The 20919-nt window shown below is 49.0% G+C and overlaps 1 protein-coding gene across 4 annotated transcripts in view; it reads left to right on the plus strand.

Annotated features, from left to right (window-relative positions):
- Nucleotides 1–20919, plus strand: part of LOC138491152 (uncharacterized) — a 648478-nt gene that overhangs the window by 40737 nt on the left and 586822 nt on the right. Inside the window, exon 1 of one of the 4 annotated variants that reach the window (XM_069617511.1) lies at nt 12253–12367. The exons of the other annotated variants lie outside the window; for them this stretch is intronic. Coding sequence (XP_069473612.1) covers nt 12295–12367 — 73 coding nt within the window. The 5' untranslated portion in view covers nt 12253–12294. Of the gene's footprint in view, nt 1–12252; nt 12368–20919 lie in introns of those variants that run through there. 4 annotated transcript variants of the gene reach the window in all.

Raw genomic sequence — 20919 nt, forward strand, 5'->3', positions numbered from 1 at the left:
TGATTTCCGGGTTGATGTTGTCAAAATAACTGATGGGTTGCTGTTGTATGTGTCCCCCAAAGAGAACAAATTAGAAACTGTGTACAGTCTGTTTCGTGTTGTGCAGTCAAGGGAGGGAGAGCCCAACCGAGCATAACACTGAATGTGAAGTAGAATACGAGAAATAATATCGATACTACATTCACATTGTAGCTGTAGACACACACAGAGACACATAAGCACTAGGAGGACACAAAGATGGGGGCTGAAACACCCCTATCACATATTTGTAAAAGTCTTCCAGGGTACGCGGAGCGGATTAAGAAATATCACGACCAATGGGTAACCGAGTTGAAAGGAGAGGGGCTACCCCAGATATGGCCAGAGGGAGGGTCATTTGACAAAAGCGTTCTAGATATGGTGATGACATGCATTTTCTTGAAGTACCGAGGGAAACAGCTGCAGAATAGGAGGGAAATATTAGATCTTTGGCGGTTATTTGAAGAGGTACCTCCGCCTAAAGCGCCAGCATCAAATCCTGATCTCCCATCTACTACAGACAATCCACTGATGTTACAGAAAGATATCAAAGAATTGCCAGGTGTAGCGCCACCAGTAGAGGTAATAAGTTTATATCCGATATTAAAGAAACCTGTACCCGCGGAAGGATACAGTGATCCAACGTATGTACCTCCCCCGACAACTACTACACCCCACCGGCCCACTGCACCCCCACCATATGAAAGTACAAGGGAGCGAGGCCAGGTGAGTACACAAAGGGTGGACATAGAGAAACTCACAGATGATCTAGAATCAAGACTGTCGATAGCAAAAGATGAGCTCTCGAGGATAAAAGACATATGCGAACGAACAGCACTGGATGCAACTAGAGCTGGGCGTACGTCTAGAGCATCGGATGAAAGCAGAAAGCCCGAAGAGGGGTGGAAAAAGGGCGAGATCCTGTTTAGGATTGAGGAAGAACCAACGCGAATAATAGAAGTAGGGACCTGAGAGGAAGATGGTGGTAACGAAGAAAGGCTTGGGGGACTCAGAGAGGAATTACTATGTGATATTAGAGAGGAGCTAGACGAAAGCGACAGGTTGAGTATGGCAATAGGAGGGGGAAGCGAAGGGGAGGAAGGTGCATGTTCTATGAGAACCCTAGATGATGAGTGGGCGGGGCGACTGAGGAACAGAGTGGGGAAGATGGCATCACTGGGAACATCAGCAGCCAAAACGGGTCCGGATGCAACAACGAAAGGAAAGCTACAGCTCCCGTTGATACATAGGGGAGGAGGGAGGCCTAACTACATCCCATGGGCACAGATGGATAAAGCTAATTTATTAAAGCTATTGCCCCCGTTATCAGGAGGGGCAAGTAAGTGGATATACGCCTTCGAAAAACATACAGCTGGGGTACCCCTAGCTGTAGGAGATGTGAAAAGTCTGCTCGTATCAGCGGTGGGCGACCAGGCTGAAAGAGTATGGGTTAAAGCCGGTTTCCCGGGAGTAACATTAGACTGTGACCGCCATGATGGGGCCTCCTTTAACACAGTGCGGGCTAGGGTGTGGGACGCCTTACGCGAAACATTTCCAGACACACCTGACTTACAGTCCGTGATGCAGTGTGCAATGAATGACGGGGAGGAGGCTATGGATTACATTTTTCGGGTCCAAGAGATGTGGAGAGCGGAAACGGGCACGCCCTGGTATCAATCGACATCTTTATTTTACTTCATTATAAAAAGAGGGCTCCCAAAGGAAGTGCAGAAGGCGCTTGACAAAATAGCAGGTATAGAAGCAAAGGGATGGCCGGAAATTCAGAGCATAATAGTACACCATTGTAAACGAATCAAGGAAAGGGAGAAGGAGGTGGCGCAGAAAAGATTGGCAGACGAGGCGAAGTTGGTGCAGACAAAGTTAGTGAAGGTTGCAGCAGCAGTAGCCGCGCTCCCACACAGCAGGGAGGGAGAAGATGAGGAGGAGGGGCTGATAGCAATACAAGGAAGGGTGGCAACTAATTGGGCGGGAACAGGACAACGGCAGTGGAACGAGCAGGAGCAGGGTGGAGGTCCGCAGTGGCAAGAGTGGACCCCTCGAGGGGGACGAGGTGGGTACAGGAGCCGAAGAGGAGGTGGACCACAGGGGTACGGGGGAATGGGAGGAAGTGGATGGCAGGGTCCCAGGGGCCCTCAGGGGAGTTGCTGGAACTGTGGACGATGGGGGCATTACTCCAGGGAGTGCAGAAGTAGACAAAACAACGGGTTCCAGGAGGTGGAACAGTATGGCCATCCCCACCCGGGAAGCCCATATGGCCTTCCGATGGGACAACAGCAACTGAGAGACCCAAGCCAGGGTAACACGGGCCAGCAACAGGGACCCCAGTATAGAACACAGAACCACCCACAAAACATGCCTAACAACGACAGCATGCAATATACACCAGGCAACCCTTTCACGACAGCAGCTAACGGGGCCCCCGCACCAGCACCTTACAACGGCATGTCAGTGGTCTCAGGTAACGTATTCAATGAAGGGGGGACGATGAGACACCCCGCATAGGACAGCCCACAGAGAACACTTGCGTGTCCAGTTCTATCTACCACCCACAGTGCAGCAGAGGAACCATTGGTAGGGGCGCAGATAGGAGACAGGCAATTTGTATTCATGGTTGATTCGGGAGCGGAGAAATCATGTGTCAGGGAGGGCCGATTCCCGTTATCTAACAGGAAGTTAGAGACGCAGGGGTTCTCTGGGGCTGTAATTGAAGTTCCTTACACAGAAGTTTTGGAGGTAACCGTAGGGGGCAAGACTGTAAAAGCACCCTTACTGTATTATGAACAGTCCCCGATAAATTTGCTGGGGAGGGACCTTATGAGTAAACTTAACATGACCATATCATTTACCGAAGGAGGAATAGTGTGTTCTACACCCGGGATATGCCCCTTGCGTGCAATGTTGGTAGTGCAAGCCTACACAACCACACCGGAAATACGAGGGCTGCCACAAAAGGAAGAGATGTTCGTTACAGGGCTAAAGACTTTGGCCCTTATAGTCCCAGAGCTAAAAAACATGGATTGGAGGATTCCAGCAGAATTCCTCTTCCGCCCCATAGTGTGTCCAAATGCAGCACCAGGATCAGTGGTGTCGTTGGATTTGCACGCTGTGCAGGTATCAACGAAACGGATCGCTGTGATTGGAATGGACAGGGAAGGATGTGAGTGGCGCACCGTACTGTGTACAAACGCAAACCTCGCCCTACGCGAAGTAACAGATGAGGATCTCTTTTTAGACACAGAAGCAGATGGTGAGATAGTAATGGAAATAGCGATGCCCTGTGACATTTTGATCCAAGCCAGAGAGATCCCCGTCCAATTGATGGCAGTGGTAGGAACACCACCGTCATTTTTTGATGACGACATGAGGTTAGTACCAAACAATTTATGGACAACAGGCCCCCATGATGTAGGGCTGTTGCATGGAGTACAACCTGTGATAATAAAACTAAAACAAGGAGCTATCTTACCCCGAGTCAAACAATATCCACTGTCCCGTGAGGCTGAAGAAGGGATAAAAGAAACTATAAATGCACTACTAGTACAAGGGATAATAGTGCCTTCAAACTCACCATGTAACACATGTATTTATCCAATCAAAAAAGCGAAAGGGGGGTCTTGGAGGATGATACAGGACTTACGCCCCCTCAATGATGTAATACAGAAAGAGTTCCCTCTAGTCCCGAACCCTGCTTCAATACTATGCAGCATCCCAAAAGCAGCATCACATTTTACAGTAGTGGACTTGAAAAACGCATTTTTCTCAATACCCTTGGCTGAAGAGAGTAGATATCTTACAGCGTTCACACTGGGGGGAAGAAGATATGAACATTGCAGACTGCCACAGGGATACTGTGAGAGCCCGAGCATATTCAACCGCATATTGCATGAAGACTTGGGAAACCTATCAGTAGAGAGTATAATTATTCAGTACGTGGATGATTTATTGGTGTGTGCACAAGACGAAGCAACATGTAGAAAAGATTCAACAATGCTCCTGACTTTACTAGCCAACAAGGGATACAAGGTAGACAGGGAGAAGCTACACTGACTGAGGTCCTATACCTGGGACAGCTCATATCAAAAGATGGAAAAAGAATAATTCCCGACAGGGTGGAGGCAATAAGGTCAGTAGGAGAGCCCACGACGGTGAAAGACATGCAAAAATTTTTGGGGATGTGCAATTATTGCCGAGCATGGATACTAGACTATGCAGCATACACCAGGCCCCTCCTACAAGCACTCAAAGAAGCACAACAGGAGAATGTAAAAATAAAATGGTCAGAAGAAATGAGCATATCGTTCAAATCACTGAAAGAGCTAATTTCAAGCGCTCCAGTACTAGCAAACCCCGATTATGGACACAAATTTTACCTATTTTCCCATTGCAAAGGAACACTTATGACAGCGGTACTGACACAAAAGACATCCTTAGGACACAAGCCCCTGGCTTACTATAGTGGTACTTTGGATGCCGTGATGCAGGGTCATTTCGCGTGCGAACAATCGCTCGCAGCAGCCGCATTTGCGATTGAGAAAAGTGCCACAATAGTGATGGGGTGCCCTGTGACATTGTTTGTGGAACACTCATTATTTGCAATACTTGAAAGATCAAAAAGCACACTGACCACACAGCGGGCAACAGCATACGAGATTATATTGTCCAGCGCCAACATCCATATAGTGAGATGTAAAACAGTGAACCCCGCCACATTCATTACAGAAGCGTGCACATTAGAGGATATGCAAAATCACGACTGCGCAACCCACACCAGAGAAGGAGGAGAGGGCACAGTTGTGTGTGAAAACGCTCTCAGCGAGGGGGAAGTGTACTTTGTGGATGGGTCCGCATCAATTGATATGGACACGGGAGAAAAGCACGTTGGCATGGCGGTAGTGAGATTAGAGGAAGGTGAATTTGAAACACTAGTACAGTACTGCCTCCCGTCGCATTACTCTGCACAAGCAGCAGAACTGATTGCGCTCATAGAAGCACTACACGCAGCAAAGGGCTGTGCAGTTACGATATACACAGACTCAGCTTACATGACGACGACAGTACATGGAGGTCTAGCAAGATGGGGCCGTAGGGGATTCAGAAGGGCAGATGGAACACCAGTGCAGCATGCAGAATTGTTAAAAGAACTAATTGAGGCCCTACAAAACCCTACAGCTGTAGCAATAGTGAAGTGCCAGGCCCATACCTCCAACTCAGACGTTGTGTCTTTAGGGAACGCGGCAGCGGACGCTGCCGCCAAGGAGGCTTCCTATTTTCAGAAATACGACACCGGTGAGTTCATGATCAAGAACACAACAACCGAAGAACTGTCAGAAGGGTATAACATGATGTCATTATCACAAATACTAGAATTGCAGGAAGGAGCTAGTGCAGAAGAAAAACTAACGTGGACAAAACGGGGATGCAGCCAATCAGGAACAGACCTACTATGGCGGCAAAATAACTCAGGGAAAGTGGTAATGCCACTGCAGTTACTAGAAGTTGCATTTCAACAGTTACACTTCCCCGCACACAACACCAAGCAGCACATCGCAGCAGAGATACAGAAAGAATGGTTTGTGCCCTGTCTCCAGGAGCATGTGTCTCGATTGGCAATGGAATGTACAACATGCCAAATATACAACTCAGGAATGACCTTACGCACACTCCGGGGAACAATTCCCAAACCCATTGGCCCCTTCAGAGAACTGCATATAGACTATGCAGACATGGGGGAAAGGTGTAATGGCGCACGGTACATGATCGTGGTTGTGTGCCCGTTTTCAAGGTGGGTAGAAGCAGGACCCTGTGCGCGACCTGATGCCAAAAGCGCCGCCAAGTTCCTAGTAAGGGAAGTGTTCCCGCGCTGGGGAATTTGTGACGTAATTCGCTCAGACAACGGCTCTCACTTTGTGAATGAACTTTTCAAGGAAGTTACCACGTTATTGGGTATAAAACATAAATTGTGTTCGATTTATCATCCACAAAGTAATGGCGTAGTGGAAAAGATGAACGGCCTGTTAAAGGGCAGGTTATCAAAACTATGCTTCTCATTAAAGAAAAATTGGATTTACTGTCTACCCCTGCCACTATTTGAGTTGAGAAATCAACCAAGTAAAGACCACCATTTGTCCCCACACGAGATCGTGACTGGGAGACGAATGAACACAGCACACTCTTCACTGCGTGAACACTCAGATGCCCACAGAAGCGCCGCAATATTGGGAAATGAGTTCACAGACTACCTAAGAAAATTAACAAGGGCAGCGCGCGCAATATCGAAGCAACTCTCCCCACCCTTCACTAGAGAAGAGGGAAATGTAACAGGATCTGTCACGGAGCCAGAGCAACAGCTACAGCTAATGCCAGGCGACTCAATTTATGTCAGAAGCTTCGTGCGTCGGTGGAATGCACCACGATTCCATGGCCCATACGAAGTAATATTTTGCACGCCCACGGCAGTAAAGGTGAAGGGCTTGAGGTACTGGGTACACTTGACCGACGTACGAAAAGCATACAGCAATGTACAAGAGGAGATAGATGAGGAGGCACAGACAACAGCAAACGATACAAATGAGTAGGATGTCTACATATCAGCTTGTGTGTATGTGTGTGTGTGTCAGCACTGGACTTGAACGGAATAATGACTGACAAAGATATCTCAAAAAAAAAAAAAAAAATGTGTATATGTGTGCCTTCTTTTTTCTTGTTGAGTGGTATGTAATTAATGAAATACAAATATTATAACTTGTACACACCCTTGTCTGTGAATACCCCTCCCCCGCATCCCCACCCGCTTCCATTCCCCGACAAATGTATTGGCACAGATGGTGCCAGCAAAACGTTTACATGCATGCACTTAATACACTTTTATATCTCAAACAGGAGCTTCCATGGCATCTAACGGGCAGCCTGCAACGGATAGAATTAGTAGAGTGAGAGAATTAGTATATGAGAGATGTAGATATTCGTATGAGTGTGGATTATCAGTATGCATCACATTGTTTTTTATGATAATGTTTGGTTTGGTAACATATTGGTTTATAGCGTTCATCTCTATCGAGATGTACGAGGGGGGAGGGAGTAACAACACCACTGGACCAATTAACAGTACCACCGGGCCCAATGTAACCGCAGGTGTCAATACCAGGGAAGGTGATTTTTTGATATGGGACGGAACTAAACTTGTCTGGGGGTATCATACCACACCATCAAGTGTTGTGGCCGCACAAAGAGAAAAGCCACATGGTGAAATGGAGAGCAACACAGTGTCTCCACCAGGGGTATCCAATTACAATGCCCATAGTCTCAATGATCGAAACCCGTCTGCCATATCATGGTTGTATAACACCCCCACCAGCCAGCTTGCCCCCATCCCAAAAAACAATCTGCCAGATAGCGTCAGGAAAGAAAACGAAAAGCTACTAGCAATGCACGAAATATTATATGATAAATGGGCCAAGGGGGCGGGAATGAGAAAGGGGGGTCTAGTTTGCCCACTGCTCAGGGGGTTGGGAAGTACATGAGTAACAAGAACACCAGACGAAAGAGAGAAATAGGGAGGAAGAAGTATGATGAGTACTATGGGCTAGGTCTAGATAAGATGGAAGACCCACGACACCCCCATCAAACAAATAAGTGGTATGCAGACATGAGTGCCACAGCTAAACAGACAACAAACGAGAGCTGTTATGTCTGTTCCCTCATCCCCCATGCATCAGGTACACCCAAAGTGTTGTTACCCAAAGAGTTGCCTATTGTGGATGCCCAATGTCTCCTTCATCTCACGTTGTGCAGGATTAAGAACACCTTCCAGGCGCATGAAGTGACTTTTCAAATGCTGCAGAACGAGAAAACATGCTACCCAAAACCGGCAGGGGTGGTATGCCTGAAGGAACCATTTTTTGTAATTGAAGGGACACTTTTTTCAGATAACAAGCGGAAGGACGAAGAAGTGGTGTGCAAAGCGGAAGCACTGAGAGGTGTGGCACCAGAAAAATTGCAGTGGATAAAAGAAACATGTACACCAGTATGGAGAGAACACATTTCAAAACTAACTTGGGTAGCTGCCATTGAAAAGCCGTTCAAACTGCAGAGCGAAATGGACTATGAACTGTGTTTCAAAGGAGAAGGAAAGACCTCCATGGGAACAAACAAGAACTGTAACAAGACCCTCGCCATCCCAGATCTAAGAAAAGGGACTGCGGCCCTTATGGACACGTACTGGATGTGCGGCAACCAGGCATACCTACACCTTCCACCGTCATGGAGTGGCAGCTGCTCAATGGCCACTCTGCACTCGGCACTAATGGTGATACCAGAAAGCCACATCGATGGGAGCAAAAGGACACAGGAACGCATGCAGAGTGTGGCTCAACCAACTGCAGAGTCACAAATATATGTCCTGTCTTCTGGAAGCAAGGGAGAAGTGCTGACCCGTAACAGACGAGCATCAAATTACATATCAAAGGCATCATCAGAACTATTGGCTCAGATCCCAGACAAATATCGATTATTCAGCTCAGCAGAAACATTTTTTGCCTCGCTCGTCTCAAGTGTCCAAGCAAGGGCAAACGCAAAGTGGCTCCAGATAACACGCTGGGAATTGATTCAGCTGGCAAACGACACTGAAGAAGGATTCAATGTAATTAAGGTGGAACTAAGAGCTTTACGACTAATGACCATGCAAAACAGGTATGTCCTGGACCTGTTGACGGCGATGGACGGTGGTGTTTGCCGAAAAATAGGAAGTGCCTGCTGCACTTTCGTACCTTCTGAAGACGCAGAGAATGGCTCCCTGTCCCATCGAAGCATCCACAACCTAGGAGAAAAAATGAAAATGGAAGGTGGAGCAGAAGCAAGTACCTGGTTCGACAACATCTTCTCCTGGGTTCCCTCATGGCTTGGAACAACTGTGAAATTTTTAATACCAGCTGTTGTGTTCCTCCTTCTACTTTTTTGCCTGTGCCAGGTGGGTCTTCGAGTCTGTGCTAACGCAGTACCAAATGGTGCAATGATGATGGTGACAATGGGCAACTCACACGGTACAATAAAAACAATGCAAGAAGCACAAGTACAAACAGGGATAGATAATTCGCCCAGGTACCAACTGGTGCCCATATACCACGATAAAGATATTGTAGATAAGTTGTGGCACACCACCATCAAAGAGCCCCGTATACTAGAGCCCCGTATACTAGAATGGTATGAGGAAGTTTGGGTAGATTTAGAAGGAGATGGTGGGTGCATATATCTAACGTGTACCCCAGATGAATATGCCCGGAGAGGTGAGAGCTTAAGAGGGGTGTGCAGAGCATGGATGCCCATCAAAGGAACTCCGGCATGGGATGAGGCGGTGATGGACGAGGCAGAATGTAGGAGGATAGAAGATTTAAAGAATTCGTTACTTTAGTAACGAAAGGGGGGAAATGTAGGGGAGGACTGGTCCAAGACGACCCCCCTCGCCTGCACTTTCTCCCCAGGTGAGGACTATGGCTCTCTTGGGCGTTCCCTCATGCCACCCGGGCCCAGGTGGTGGAGGGTTCACCCACTGGAGACATTGCCCGCACGTATTGATTGCCCACATGTATTAAAATTCATCTAGGCCTAGAAACCATTTTGTCTGGTAAAGATGGTGTGAGCTCAGCGCACTGTAGCGCGGCCCCCACCCTTGGAGGGTTTCAGTCGTCCTTGTTGCCGCAGCACCCTGGTAGATCCGCTGCGAGCACGTTCCCACGAACCAAACGGACATGAGCTAGTGTAATACACTAACATTGTAACAGTTCACCTCCCGCAGTGTATCGTATCATCGCTCCCAGCATGACCCGGCCAGCAGGCCTAGGCAAATGAAATGAACAGTAAAATGGTCGTCACAGGCCAGACAATCCTCGTATATTAATGTTGAGACTACTTGCAAAGGATGCTTTCCTCTCATAAAATCCCTTATATTACAAAAGCCTGTAAGATGTATAATTACAAGAGATCATGCCCCCATCATATAAGCGATGGTGAGCATATACCATTGCAGTTGGGTACTAATAATAACGGCACGCACCAGGAATCTGTTCGTTACGTGTATGACTGGAAAACTTACACCCCATGGGCTCGTACCATAACTGAACTAATGCTGCTAGAGGACACAAGAAAACGAATGTAACCATACAAAGAGCCTATGTGAAGAATGCATGGGAAGGCGCATGTCATGTGTGCATGTCCAGGCCTCACATGTGCCACCACCGTCACGAACAGTGGCGGGTTACCTTCTATATTCTCCACCAATCCTAATTCTACCTCACTTACTGCAAATATATATGCATATAACTAAATACTGTACTTGTTAAAACGTAATGTATGAATAAGGTGCTCAGACTGGGTATAGTCGAGAACACATCCAGCAAAGCTTAAATGCATGTTTTGTATTGCGCTGAATAAGTATTATAGAGTGTTCAAATGTTTGTGATGTTTTTACCTAAATCGGCAACACACGAGGGAGATACCTTTGTGAAATACGTGCAAGGCCATTCCCCCTCCCACCCTGCGAAGGCTGCCAAGGCATGAGAGCAGAGGCCGCGCCGCGCTGCTTTACCTCCCCCAACCAGACTGGAGCCGCTTCAAAGATTTGTAACCCCCTCTGTAGCACCCAAGGCCACCACCCGCCACCTGCATTATTTACAGCACAGCAGTAAACCTCTGCCTGAACACACGCGCCCCCTCGTAAACCTCACAACCCACCGGACCATCTCAGACTTATGGCCCTGTGCAATCAAGACACCCAACACTTTGACAACACACAGCGGAACATCCATAACAACTTCTAACAAAGCAGAAAGACATGCACCGCCCGTACCAGGCCCTGAAGCTTAGCCCCTCGACCTATGGCCCCGGTCAACAGGACACTGGTAACCATGACCTGACGTATTGCCTCCAGTCCCCTCACAAGGTGCATTCCTCCTGTGTTGCATTAACCTGTTGTATAACCTATTGTAAGATTTACTGAAGAAGATAATGCTAAAAATGCTTGAATGACTGCGGTGTGCATGGCATAGGGCTAATAAGTCAGGAAGAGACATTCATCTCTGCCACTGGCCACGATGGCCCCACAACACCGCCTGGATGAACTCCGCCACCCGGCCAGGCCCAGCCCAACCCACGAGGCTGCCCAGTGACGTCTTCCAGCCAAAGCCAACCACATCACAGCAGCACCTATAGTTAGTCGTCGCCACCCAATCCCCATGAACTTGTGCCCCCTATAGTGTGTAGGTTCTTATGACGTTTTTTGTAAATATATACGCCTGTCTTTGCTATTGTCAGACAGAGCGCTCTCGGAGTTTGCAGAGTCCTTTGCATGCCCTATTCTGATTGATAAACTCCCATTTACGCTCACCCGCACTCTGTCTTGGCCTTATTCCCATTTTGGGAGAGTCCTTCATTGTCTCTCATTGCGGGGAGGATCGTGCTGTTTGGGGACGCTTCCCTTCACTACTCAATCTCACTCCTCTTTTGAATGTTTTGTCTGTAGGATTAGGGTCTCACCTGCGATCTCTCTCACCAATTCCACTATCTACAGGCCTCCTGGCCCTATCCCTCTCTTCCTCTCTGAACGGGCCAACCTTACCTCCTCCCACTCTACCTCTTCTTCCAAACTACTCCTCCTTGTTGACTTCAAAGTCCGCCTCGACTCCCTTCAATCATCCACCTCTCAGTTCCGTATCCTGTGTGACTCCCGCTCTCTCTTCATTCTTGCTTCTGGCACGACCCCACCACACATTAAGCACTGCTGTGGGCCCGAGTTACAAATACATGTTAATGTTCTCAAATTCATGGGCCACGCTACTAAATGCAGCATACACAGAAGATGCAAGGTCATTTGTTCATATCAAATATGAATGTGGTTTTGGCTTAGAAAATGTGCGTTAATCAGCTGCTAAGTCGTGCAGGGTGTTTTATGACTTTTTGCCATTAGGAATATTCTGTTTATGGTAGTCACAAAGGGATTGGCAGCCTGTGGCTCTTTGGATGTTTTGGACTACGAGTCCCATGACTCCCCAGCATTGGCTGTGCAGGCTAAGGCCGATGTGGGTTGCAGTCCATTCTGTCTACAGTAGTCTGACTGCCACCTTGAAGGCTTCATTGGTTAATGGAGTTGGTGCTGTTGTGGAAACGACTGCACCCAACTATGCACCAATGCATGTCTTTTTCCTTTTGCTGGTAGATATCAACGAATGTGCAGGGCCGTATCCCTGTGGCTCAAATACTATTTGCATGAACGTAGAAGGGAATTACTTCTGCACTTGTGAAGATGGTTACCAGGGGGATCCATACACTCTGTGCACAGGTAAGACATGTTTCTCTCTATAGTGTGGAAGAGCAATGATAAATAATTCACATTGGCCCACATCTCACCTCCAGCTCCTGAATCAAGTTGAAAAAACTGCACTTGACGCAAAACTTGAATATTGGTCACATGAGCTCTCCCGGCACAATTTCAGCAACACTGAATGGTCTTTGAGTCATTGGGCCTCATTACGGCATGTGCGGAATGTGTTAACGGGTCCCGCTAATGGGTGCAGACCCGTTAACACCATTCCGCACGATTACAAGCTCCCCTCACAGACCCCAGTAAGGAACGCCTGGTCAAACCAGGCGTCGTTACCAGGTCCCGCGAGGGGAAGAGGGAGCAAACAACGGGCCGCTCATAATCGGCCCATTGTTTGCTCCCTCCCCCATTCCCATTGAGCCCTATGGGGGCTCAGATGGGAATGGGGAAGGTCCGGGCCCGGGTTCCCAGAGGGAGGAATTACAGGGCCCTCCGTACTCAGAATGGCCCGGTAATTCCTCATTCTGGGAACCTGGTAAAGGAGCCCGGTTTGGCGGCAGCCATGGAGCTATTAGCTCCATGGCTGCCGCCAAACTCGTAATGAGGCCCATTGAGAGTAGGACCTAATCATTCAGAGAGGGCCTTTGCCATGTTTGGAATTACTGCACATGAATGACGGAAAACTCTATAAGGGATCTCATTACAATCTGTCAATGCAGGTAAAATGTGGCAGTAATACTGTATACCACTGCATTACTGCACCAGCCAACTATGAGTTAGGCGTTAAGTGGGTGGATTCACCTCCAGCTATGAGCTGCAGGTAAATCTGGCTCCTTTCATCTAACTTTTGGCTGAATTACCACAGGCGAAATTACCATTGCAGTAATTCTGCTAGAATACCCGTTGGAGTCCTATGTACTTCAATTAAATGGGGACTAACACTGCCATCACCACTTGTAATCCACTGGTAATACCACTGGACTGGGTGGTGGTAACAGTAAGTCCATTTGGTGGTATCTCAAGATTTACCGCTGAGATAGCACCAAGCCTTCAAAGAGGACCTGGGTCCAAACTCATATTGCCATTACATTTTCCCACCTCTATCTCCACCTGCAGTGTCCCTCAGGGCTCCATCCTTTCTCTCTGGCTCTTTGACAACTGCATTGACCCTCTTGCACACCTAATTTCCACCCCAAACTTCCAGTGTTATGCAGATGACACACAACTCTTCTTCAAACTTCCCTCTGATCCTCTTCTTACTCCCTCCATCATTCCTGACTGCCTATTTGCCATCCTGCCCTGGTGTACTTCCAATGATCTCTGCAAGACTGAGATCCTTCCTATTGGGACTCCTGCTACCTCTTTCTGTCCCACACTCGGGCCATTTTCTATGTGCTCTCCCACTTCTCCTTCTGAAGCCAGAAACCTTGCAGTCATCTTTGACCCCTCTCTCTCCTTCATCCCTCACATTCAGGACCTTGCCAAGAAGTCCCACTTTCGACTCCACTTCCTCAAAGAAATTCTTCCTTTCCTCACTTTCCCCAGAAACTCAATGGGCCTCATTACACGGTAGGCGGTGGACCAAGGTGCTATTAGCACCTTGGTCCATGCCGGTAAAATACCGGCACCGCCTTGGCGGAAAGGGGATTTACCGCCCCATTCCAAGGTTGGAGGGGCGGTAAATCCCCTTTCCGCCATTGCCCTTCCCCATTCCCATTTCTGCCCCATAGGGCTCTATGGAAATGGGGAAGGCGCTAATTACGGCACCGCAATTTTGCGGTGCCGTAATTAGCTCCGAGGTCCCTTAGCGGGTTGGATATTAACGCCTGCAAGAAGCAGGCGTTAAATCCTCCAACCCGCAAAGGGACCTCGTAGTACGGCGGTAAGGGTTAACGGTCACCGTTGCCATTAACGGTGACCGTTAACCCTTACCGCCGTCCTTGTAATGAGGCCCAATGTCTCTAGAGCTCTGGTTCTCTCTAGAATAGACTAATGCAATAGCCTTTTCATTAATCCACCCTCTTCTTCTATACAAACCCTCCAGCTAATCCAAATAAGGCTGCAAGACTTACCTATGACCTTATACCCAGGACCGCATCTTTCCAGCCCTAAAAACTCTCCACTGGTTCCCTCTTGCTACAAGGATCAAATTCAAATCCCTCTCCATCATCCACAAAGCTGTCTGGGGCCAGGGACCCCGCTATCTACAACTTGCTCTCACTAACGGCCCGATTCATGGAATAAATCTGGGTGGAAAACTGGGAGCTTGCATGCAAAATGTGCGCAAGCGCCCGTTTACTGATTTATGGAACACATTGCGCGTCGCTTACCTGAGATATACGCGGAATCGGCGTGGTCACAACACATCACAGCGACATCGCGAACGCCTCACGCAAGACGCCCAACAAAAGCGCATACCGCCTACCGCAGTCACCTAAAAAGGGGGCAACACATGGAATGGGGAACAACAAGCATAAATGTGGCCGTTATGTGGGAAGTACCACAATAAAATACTCGCAACGCCCAAATGCGCACATACAACACGTATTCATGGAATCAAACAGGGCTCACCGGCGCACGGGAAAAGACACGCTAATCCGGAAACACGTCCCCCAAGCGATAGCTGGCATAAGCATCACCGCGCACAAATACAATGCATAAATGGACACGCAAAAAACAAACGCACGTATACAGCTACGATGAATGTGCCATTTCTCGCAGCAGTGATTGTGGGATACTGCAGGTGGAGGAGGATAGCCAGGACCCGCATTATGTTACCCAGTACCCCCCTTTTTGAGACGCTTGTTGACCAGGTCTATGGCAGGTATAGGTTCCCACCTCATATCATCCTAGACCTCGTCAGGGAGTGGGAAGATGACCACACATCACCCACCCTGTGCTCCCAAGCACTGAGCCCCTTGGAAAAGGTGCTCAATATACTGCATTTTTTGGCCACTGGGTCATTTCTGTGGACCACTGCCCTTGTTGGGGCATTTCACAGGCCATCCAGTCACGCTGCCTACACCAGGTGTTGGCAATCATGACTGCATGCCCCTCAGTCCGCAGGTACATATACATGCCCAGAACACCCACAGAAAGGCAGGCCATGGTCCCGGACTTTTACGGGGTGGCGCACTTCCCTAAAGTGCTTGGTGCCATTGATTGCACACATTTGGCCCTGCGTCCACCTCGGGCCACTGAGCACATCTATTGCAATCGCAAGCACTGGCACTCCATCAACGTGAAAGTTGTATGTCATGCCAAGGGAATCATCACCTCTGTATATGCCAACTATCCAGGGTCCACCCACAATAGTTTCTTATACAGAATGTCACCCCTACACCGGGCCCTGGAAGCTGGGAGGCATGGCAACACATGGCTTATTGGAGAGTACCAATGGCCCTGCAAATGCATGAATGTCTCACACAGACTAAATCACACCACTGACAACCCATCTCACCTCCACACAGGACAGTGCCTACCCACTGAGCACCTACACGATGACGCCAATATGGAACCCACCACACCACCACAGGTAAGATACAACGCAGCACATATTGCAACTAAGGGCACAGTGAGCGCACATTCGGAGTGCTAAAGTCACGCTTTCACTCCCTTGATCACTCTGGTGGAGAGTTACTATATGCACCACCAGTAGTGTGCAGAATCATTGTGGCAGCATGTGTCCTGCACAATGTTGCAACACGGGTGGGGCATACCGCTGGACATGGTGGTGCCCCTACATCCCCAACCACATGAATGGCCGCTGTGCATAGGAGGGGAAAGGGCACGTGGTGCGGCTGACCAAACCCAGCTTGTGGCACAATTATTCACCTAAAATCCAACCCCTGCAGAGTGCACACAGCCCTGGCACATTCCAGGAGACAATTGATGATGACAAAGGGAGAATAATTTCTCACAACCTACCACCCTGAGAATCTGTCCATGGAAGTGCTACATTGTGTTCATCACATACAACTATTACAAAACCAATCTTGTGTGCACAAAAGGCACACATGGAAGATGCAATATGCCACAAACCCCATAGAAAAATACACATCCAAATGATGGTATGTCACCTAAACCCTCTCAAACTCCATGTCAACGTGTTCAGCGTGCCATGCCATGCCATGCCAGGCAAGGTCAATAGTGACACATAAATGCCCAATGCATAACAGTACTGTCACAAAGCGCTCAATGATAAATTGAACCAGAACAGAAAGGACTCACTCTCACACATCTAAACAATCGTGTAAACAGCAACATCAATTGGCCAGTATGACATACCACAAAGACAGGACACAACAGTGAATATATCTGACAATAAACAATCCGAATACCACTAGTGCCTCAATGTGTTGTAACAAACACATGGCACCATTCTAATAGTAGTGTTGGCCTGCCAACAAAATGTGGCATGGAAGTGCGTACAGCAGGAAGGCCACCAACAATGGAGACAGGCAAGAAAATACATGAAGATGGAACATGAACAAAGGATGTATCTCAATGTGAAACCAAAAAGGCATGCCAACCATGCAGTGCACAAACAATCATGATTCCCACTAGTGGTAAATACACAAGTTGGACTTGAGATTGCCCACAGATGAAACCTCAGGAGGATAGGGGGACCACCCAGGTGGGTGGATGGGCAGGGTGCACCTCAATGTTGATGTTGAGAAAAAAAAATCCCTCCATGGGTTCGTGGTCTGCACAGCCATCATGGATTGGGAGAGCTGCCGCTGTTGTCACCACCCTCTGATGTAGCAATACAAGGTGTCAGTGGTAAGGGAGGATCACCACGTGTAGCCCTGGCCTGGTCCTCCATGGCAGCAGCCATGCAGGACTGAGATGTGCCCATCTGTAACATGATGGCATGGAGGTCTGCATGCAACTCCTCATAGGATGCACGCAGTTCTGCTTGAAAACCCTCACGTGATGCACGCAGTTCTGCTAGTAACCCCTTGCGGGATGCACGCATTTCTGCTTGCAACACCATGTGGGTTGCTCACAGTTCCTCAGAGATGGTATGGGTCAACTGTTGCATGTGCTCTTCAGCACGTTTACTGTGTGCTTCCTCGAGTGCAGTCAGTGTAATTCGCATCAACCTAGCCTCTTCCCTCAGGGCAGCCCTGTGGGCCCGAGCCTCTTCATCCAGGGCTGAGCGCAGAGACCACATTTCTGCCCGTCGGCACCTGTTGCTGGCCTCCATGTGGAGCCTGTGTGAGTGGCATGTGAGCACAATGCCTGCATCCGGAGCTCAATTTGTCTTTCAGGGTGGAAAATGGAATTGGCCCCCCTATCCATGCCCTCAGCCAACATCTCATAAGCAACCCCCTGCTGTTGTGCCACAGAATACATGGACTGCTCCCACACATCATTGCCACTTGGCACACGGCTACCACATTGGCGGGCCCCACACCTGCTTGGCCCAAGGAAACCAGGCCCTTGATGTGTTGGTGCTGTCTGTGGCTGCAGGACTGCACCCCTCCCTTGAACACCTGTCCCAGGAACAGGAGCCAATACTGTGGAGCATGGCCTTGCACCCATAAGCACCACAGACTGATGTTCCAACACTGACTGGCCTTGTGAGGGTTCTTCCCCCATTACAGATGTTTGGGATAGGCCAGCACCCACAGTTTATTCACTCATCTGTGACTGTTCCAAGGAATCCATGTCCGATTCACCACCAGAGTTATAGGCTTCCTCAGAGGCAGAGTCAGAGTAAGTAATGCCCGGACGGACTGTAGCACCTGTGGATTCTCATGGGCTACCACACCATGTCCTTCACTGGTGCATAGATGTGGCTCACTCTCCTGCACCTCCTCCACCACTTCCTCAGCATCCAGTGCCTCATCATCTGTAGAAGGACAGAAAAATACATGACCTCACTTATAAATAGCATATTCCACACACATAGGTATCACAATCTAGTCATGCAACACATCAACCTGAGTCCATAAAGCCTGTCACATACGCAGTGTCATTGGAAGGCAAGGGTATCATGAAAGCAGGTATGGATGTGTTTCAAAGGGCGCAACACCACATGAAATGCAACGTGCATGGCACCTGCTTCACACACAAGCACCAGAAGGGCATAGCTGAGTCACCAGCCTCACTGATGCCCACACACAGATGCCACCAGCATCGCCATGCCAGAACCGTCAAACAGCATGGCATGGCATTGAATGCCTACTGTCCCTGATCAATATACAATGCTTGTGACATGCCATGACATGGAAATACCAATTACCAAAAACACAAGTGCTTCAATGCTAGGGTGGTGGAACAGAGTGAAGGCAGGCACACCGATTCCATGAGTCAAGGTCATAATGACAACACACAAGTGAATATGCATGTAGAAGTGGAGACCTGGGTTTGAACGTGTGAGTGGGCATTGCAGTACATGTGAACGTGTCCAACGTAAAATATAACTCCATAATCCAGAAATGCAAAATTGCGGGATGATGGCAGTGGAAGGGCATGTGCATGAATCCGGCGTGAAGTGGTGTCAGTGGGTTGTAGGGACATTGCAAATACCCCCCAAATGCGGGTGTTTTCAGGGAGCCAGTGCCATCATCACAGTCCTAGTGTGATACCTGGCGCCAAAACAAATGGACCATTCACACAGTCCAGTCCTGGGTGAGTGGCAGAGGGAGGAGAGAGGAAGCACAGAAACATGTGTATAGTCTGTCGCAGTAAACCAGCACATGAATGACCAGTCCCCGGGAGACAGTGAGCTGCTGGGTGAAGGAGATGAAAGGTAGAATACCTCTGAGGAGGCACAGCTGCCAGGGTGGCCTCTCACAGACGTCAAGAGATGTGACGAGAGAATGCGAGTGTGCATAGGAAGGTCATCACAGGCAAAACTCCATGGCAGGTTCCAGATAGAAGAGGGCCAAGTGAGGCTGGACAGAGAGTGACATGGAATGAGTGAGCAGGAGTGGTGATGAGCATTGGCCTGGTATGCAGGACATCGTCCATATGCAGTCTGCATGAAAACAAAAACATATCAGTCCACCCTGACACGATCAACACATGGCAGTCATTTAAACGTAGGGCATAACTGCAAAACAATCATGACACTTCTTCCAAGCAACATACACATGTCCTGGACACACCCGCCTCACCACTTACCGGACAATCCCTCATAATTGGGCAGGGCTCCCACGCATTGGATCTGCTCAACATCAATGAGGCCACTGAAAACCTCTTCATGTCTGGTGAGTTCCTCCTCCTCTGGCCGTGTCCCACCTCCAGGCACCAGAGTAGAGATGAAGTTGCCAGCCAGGTTATCCTTGGCTCTGCATCGGAGGTCATTCCAACACTTCATCACCTCCTGAGCTGTTCGCCTCTCAAGACCCATGGCATTTATATGATCCGTGACGTGCTGCCGGTGTGCCATACGGTGAGCATGCATATGTGTGCTCCATTCCCGCACAAGCATGTCACGTTCGTGCTCCAACACGAACTCTACAAGGATGCTGAGCTCCTCATCACAGAAGCTCTTTTTCCTCGATGTGTGGGACTCCTATGCTGTGCTTTGGGTTGGAGCTTGTAGCCCTACTGCACACTTTTGCTTCTTGCAAGTTGGTGCAGACCCGGAGTGGCTGGGACCACTTGGGGCAGTAGGGGCTGGAGCACTGGTTGACTGGGTCATGGCATCAGCCACTGATGGGATGACAGTAGGTTGGCTTGAAGGTATCCGTACCACAGTGCTGTGGCCAGTAGCATTGTAAGCAGGTCTTTTGCCCTTATGGACAGGAGCAACTGCACTTGAGTCACTCAGGTCCTGGGCTGGGGCCACTACAGTCCAGGCCGGGTGAGCTTGAGCCTGGGTGGTGGTAGCCGCAGCTGCCACTGCAACTTGAGCACCCTGGCATATCTGGACAGCAGATTACACTGCTGGTCCGTGACCCCGGGTGCTGGGGATGTCAGCATCAGCTGCATCTCCGTGACCCTGTTGGGTGGGGGGCATAGCTCTCCCTGAATGGGCCTGGACACCTCGAACACCTTGCCCACTCAGCCACCTTGGCCACCTCTGGCATGTCTCCCACCTTGGTCCCCTCTGCCAGGTTGCCCGCATTTGCCTCCCTTCCCACTTGTTGCCCTCCCAGTCATGGCACTGATGGACTAGTGCAATGGGAGGTGCAGCCAACAATTGTCCTGGGAAATTGGAGTGAGGGGGCAGGGTATGTGATGTAAAATGTACCACTGTGCTCCTGCAAGGCTCTATGTAACCCCTGGTGAAAAAATGACGGGTCGCGTAACGCACAGGCACCCCAAAAACAAAAATTAACGTGTACGTGACACCTCGCTAGCACACGTGTGAAGAAAAACCATCACGCAGTATGCTGTGCCACCAGCAACACAGAAAATGCGCACGCTAGAAACACGTAGGGTACTATGACCTCGAAAATGGGGTAAGCAACACACAGGGGCAACCACAGCATGAAAAATGTGTGCGAGACTCATCGTCTGCCTTGTAGAAAGAAGAAAACACACGTGCGTAAGGAACTCCCCTGCCAAAACATGAAGTAGGCACTGCCGCTGTAGTGAACTATTCGCCTGTG

The sequence above is a fragment of the Ambystoma mexicanum genome, chromosome 10 (genome assembly GCF_040938575.1).
Source record: "Ambystoma mexicanum isolate Mex_15411 chromosome 10, UKY_AmexF1_1, whole genome shotgun sequence".
Lineage (NCBI taxonomy): Eukaryota > Metazoa > Chordata > Amphibia > Caudata > Ambystomatidae > Ambystoma > Ambystoma mexicanum.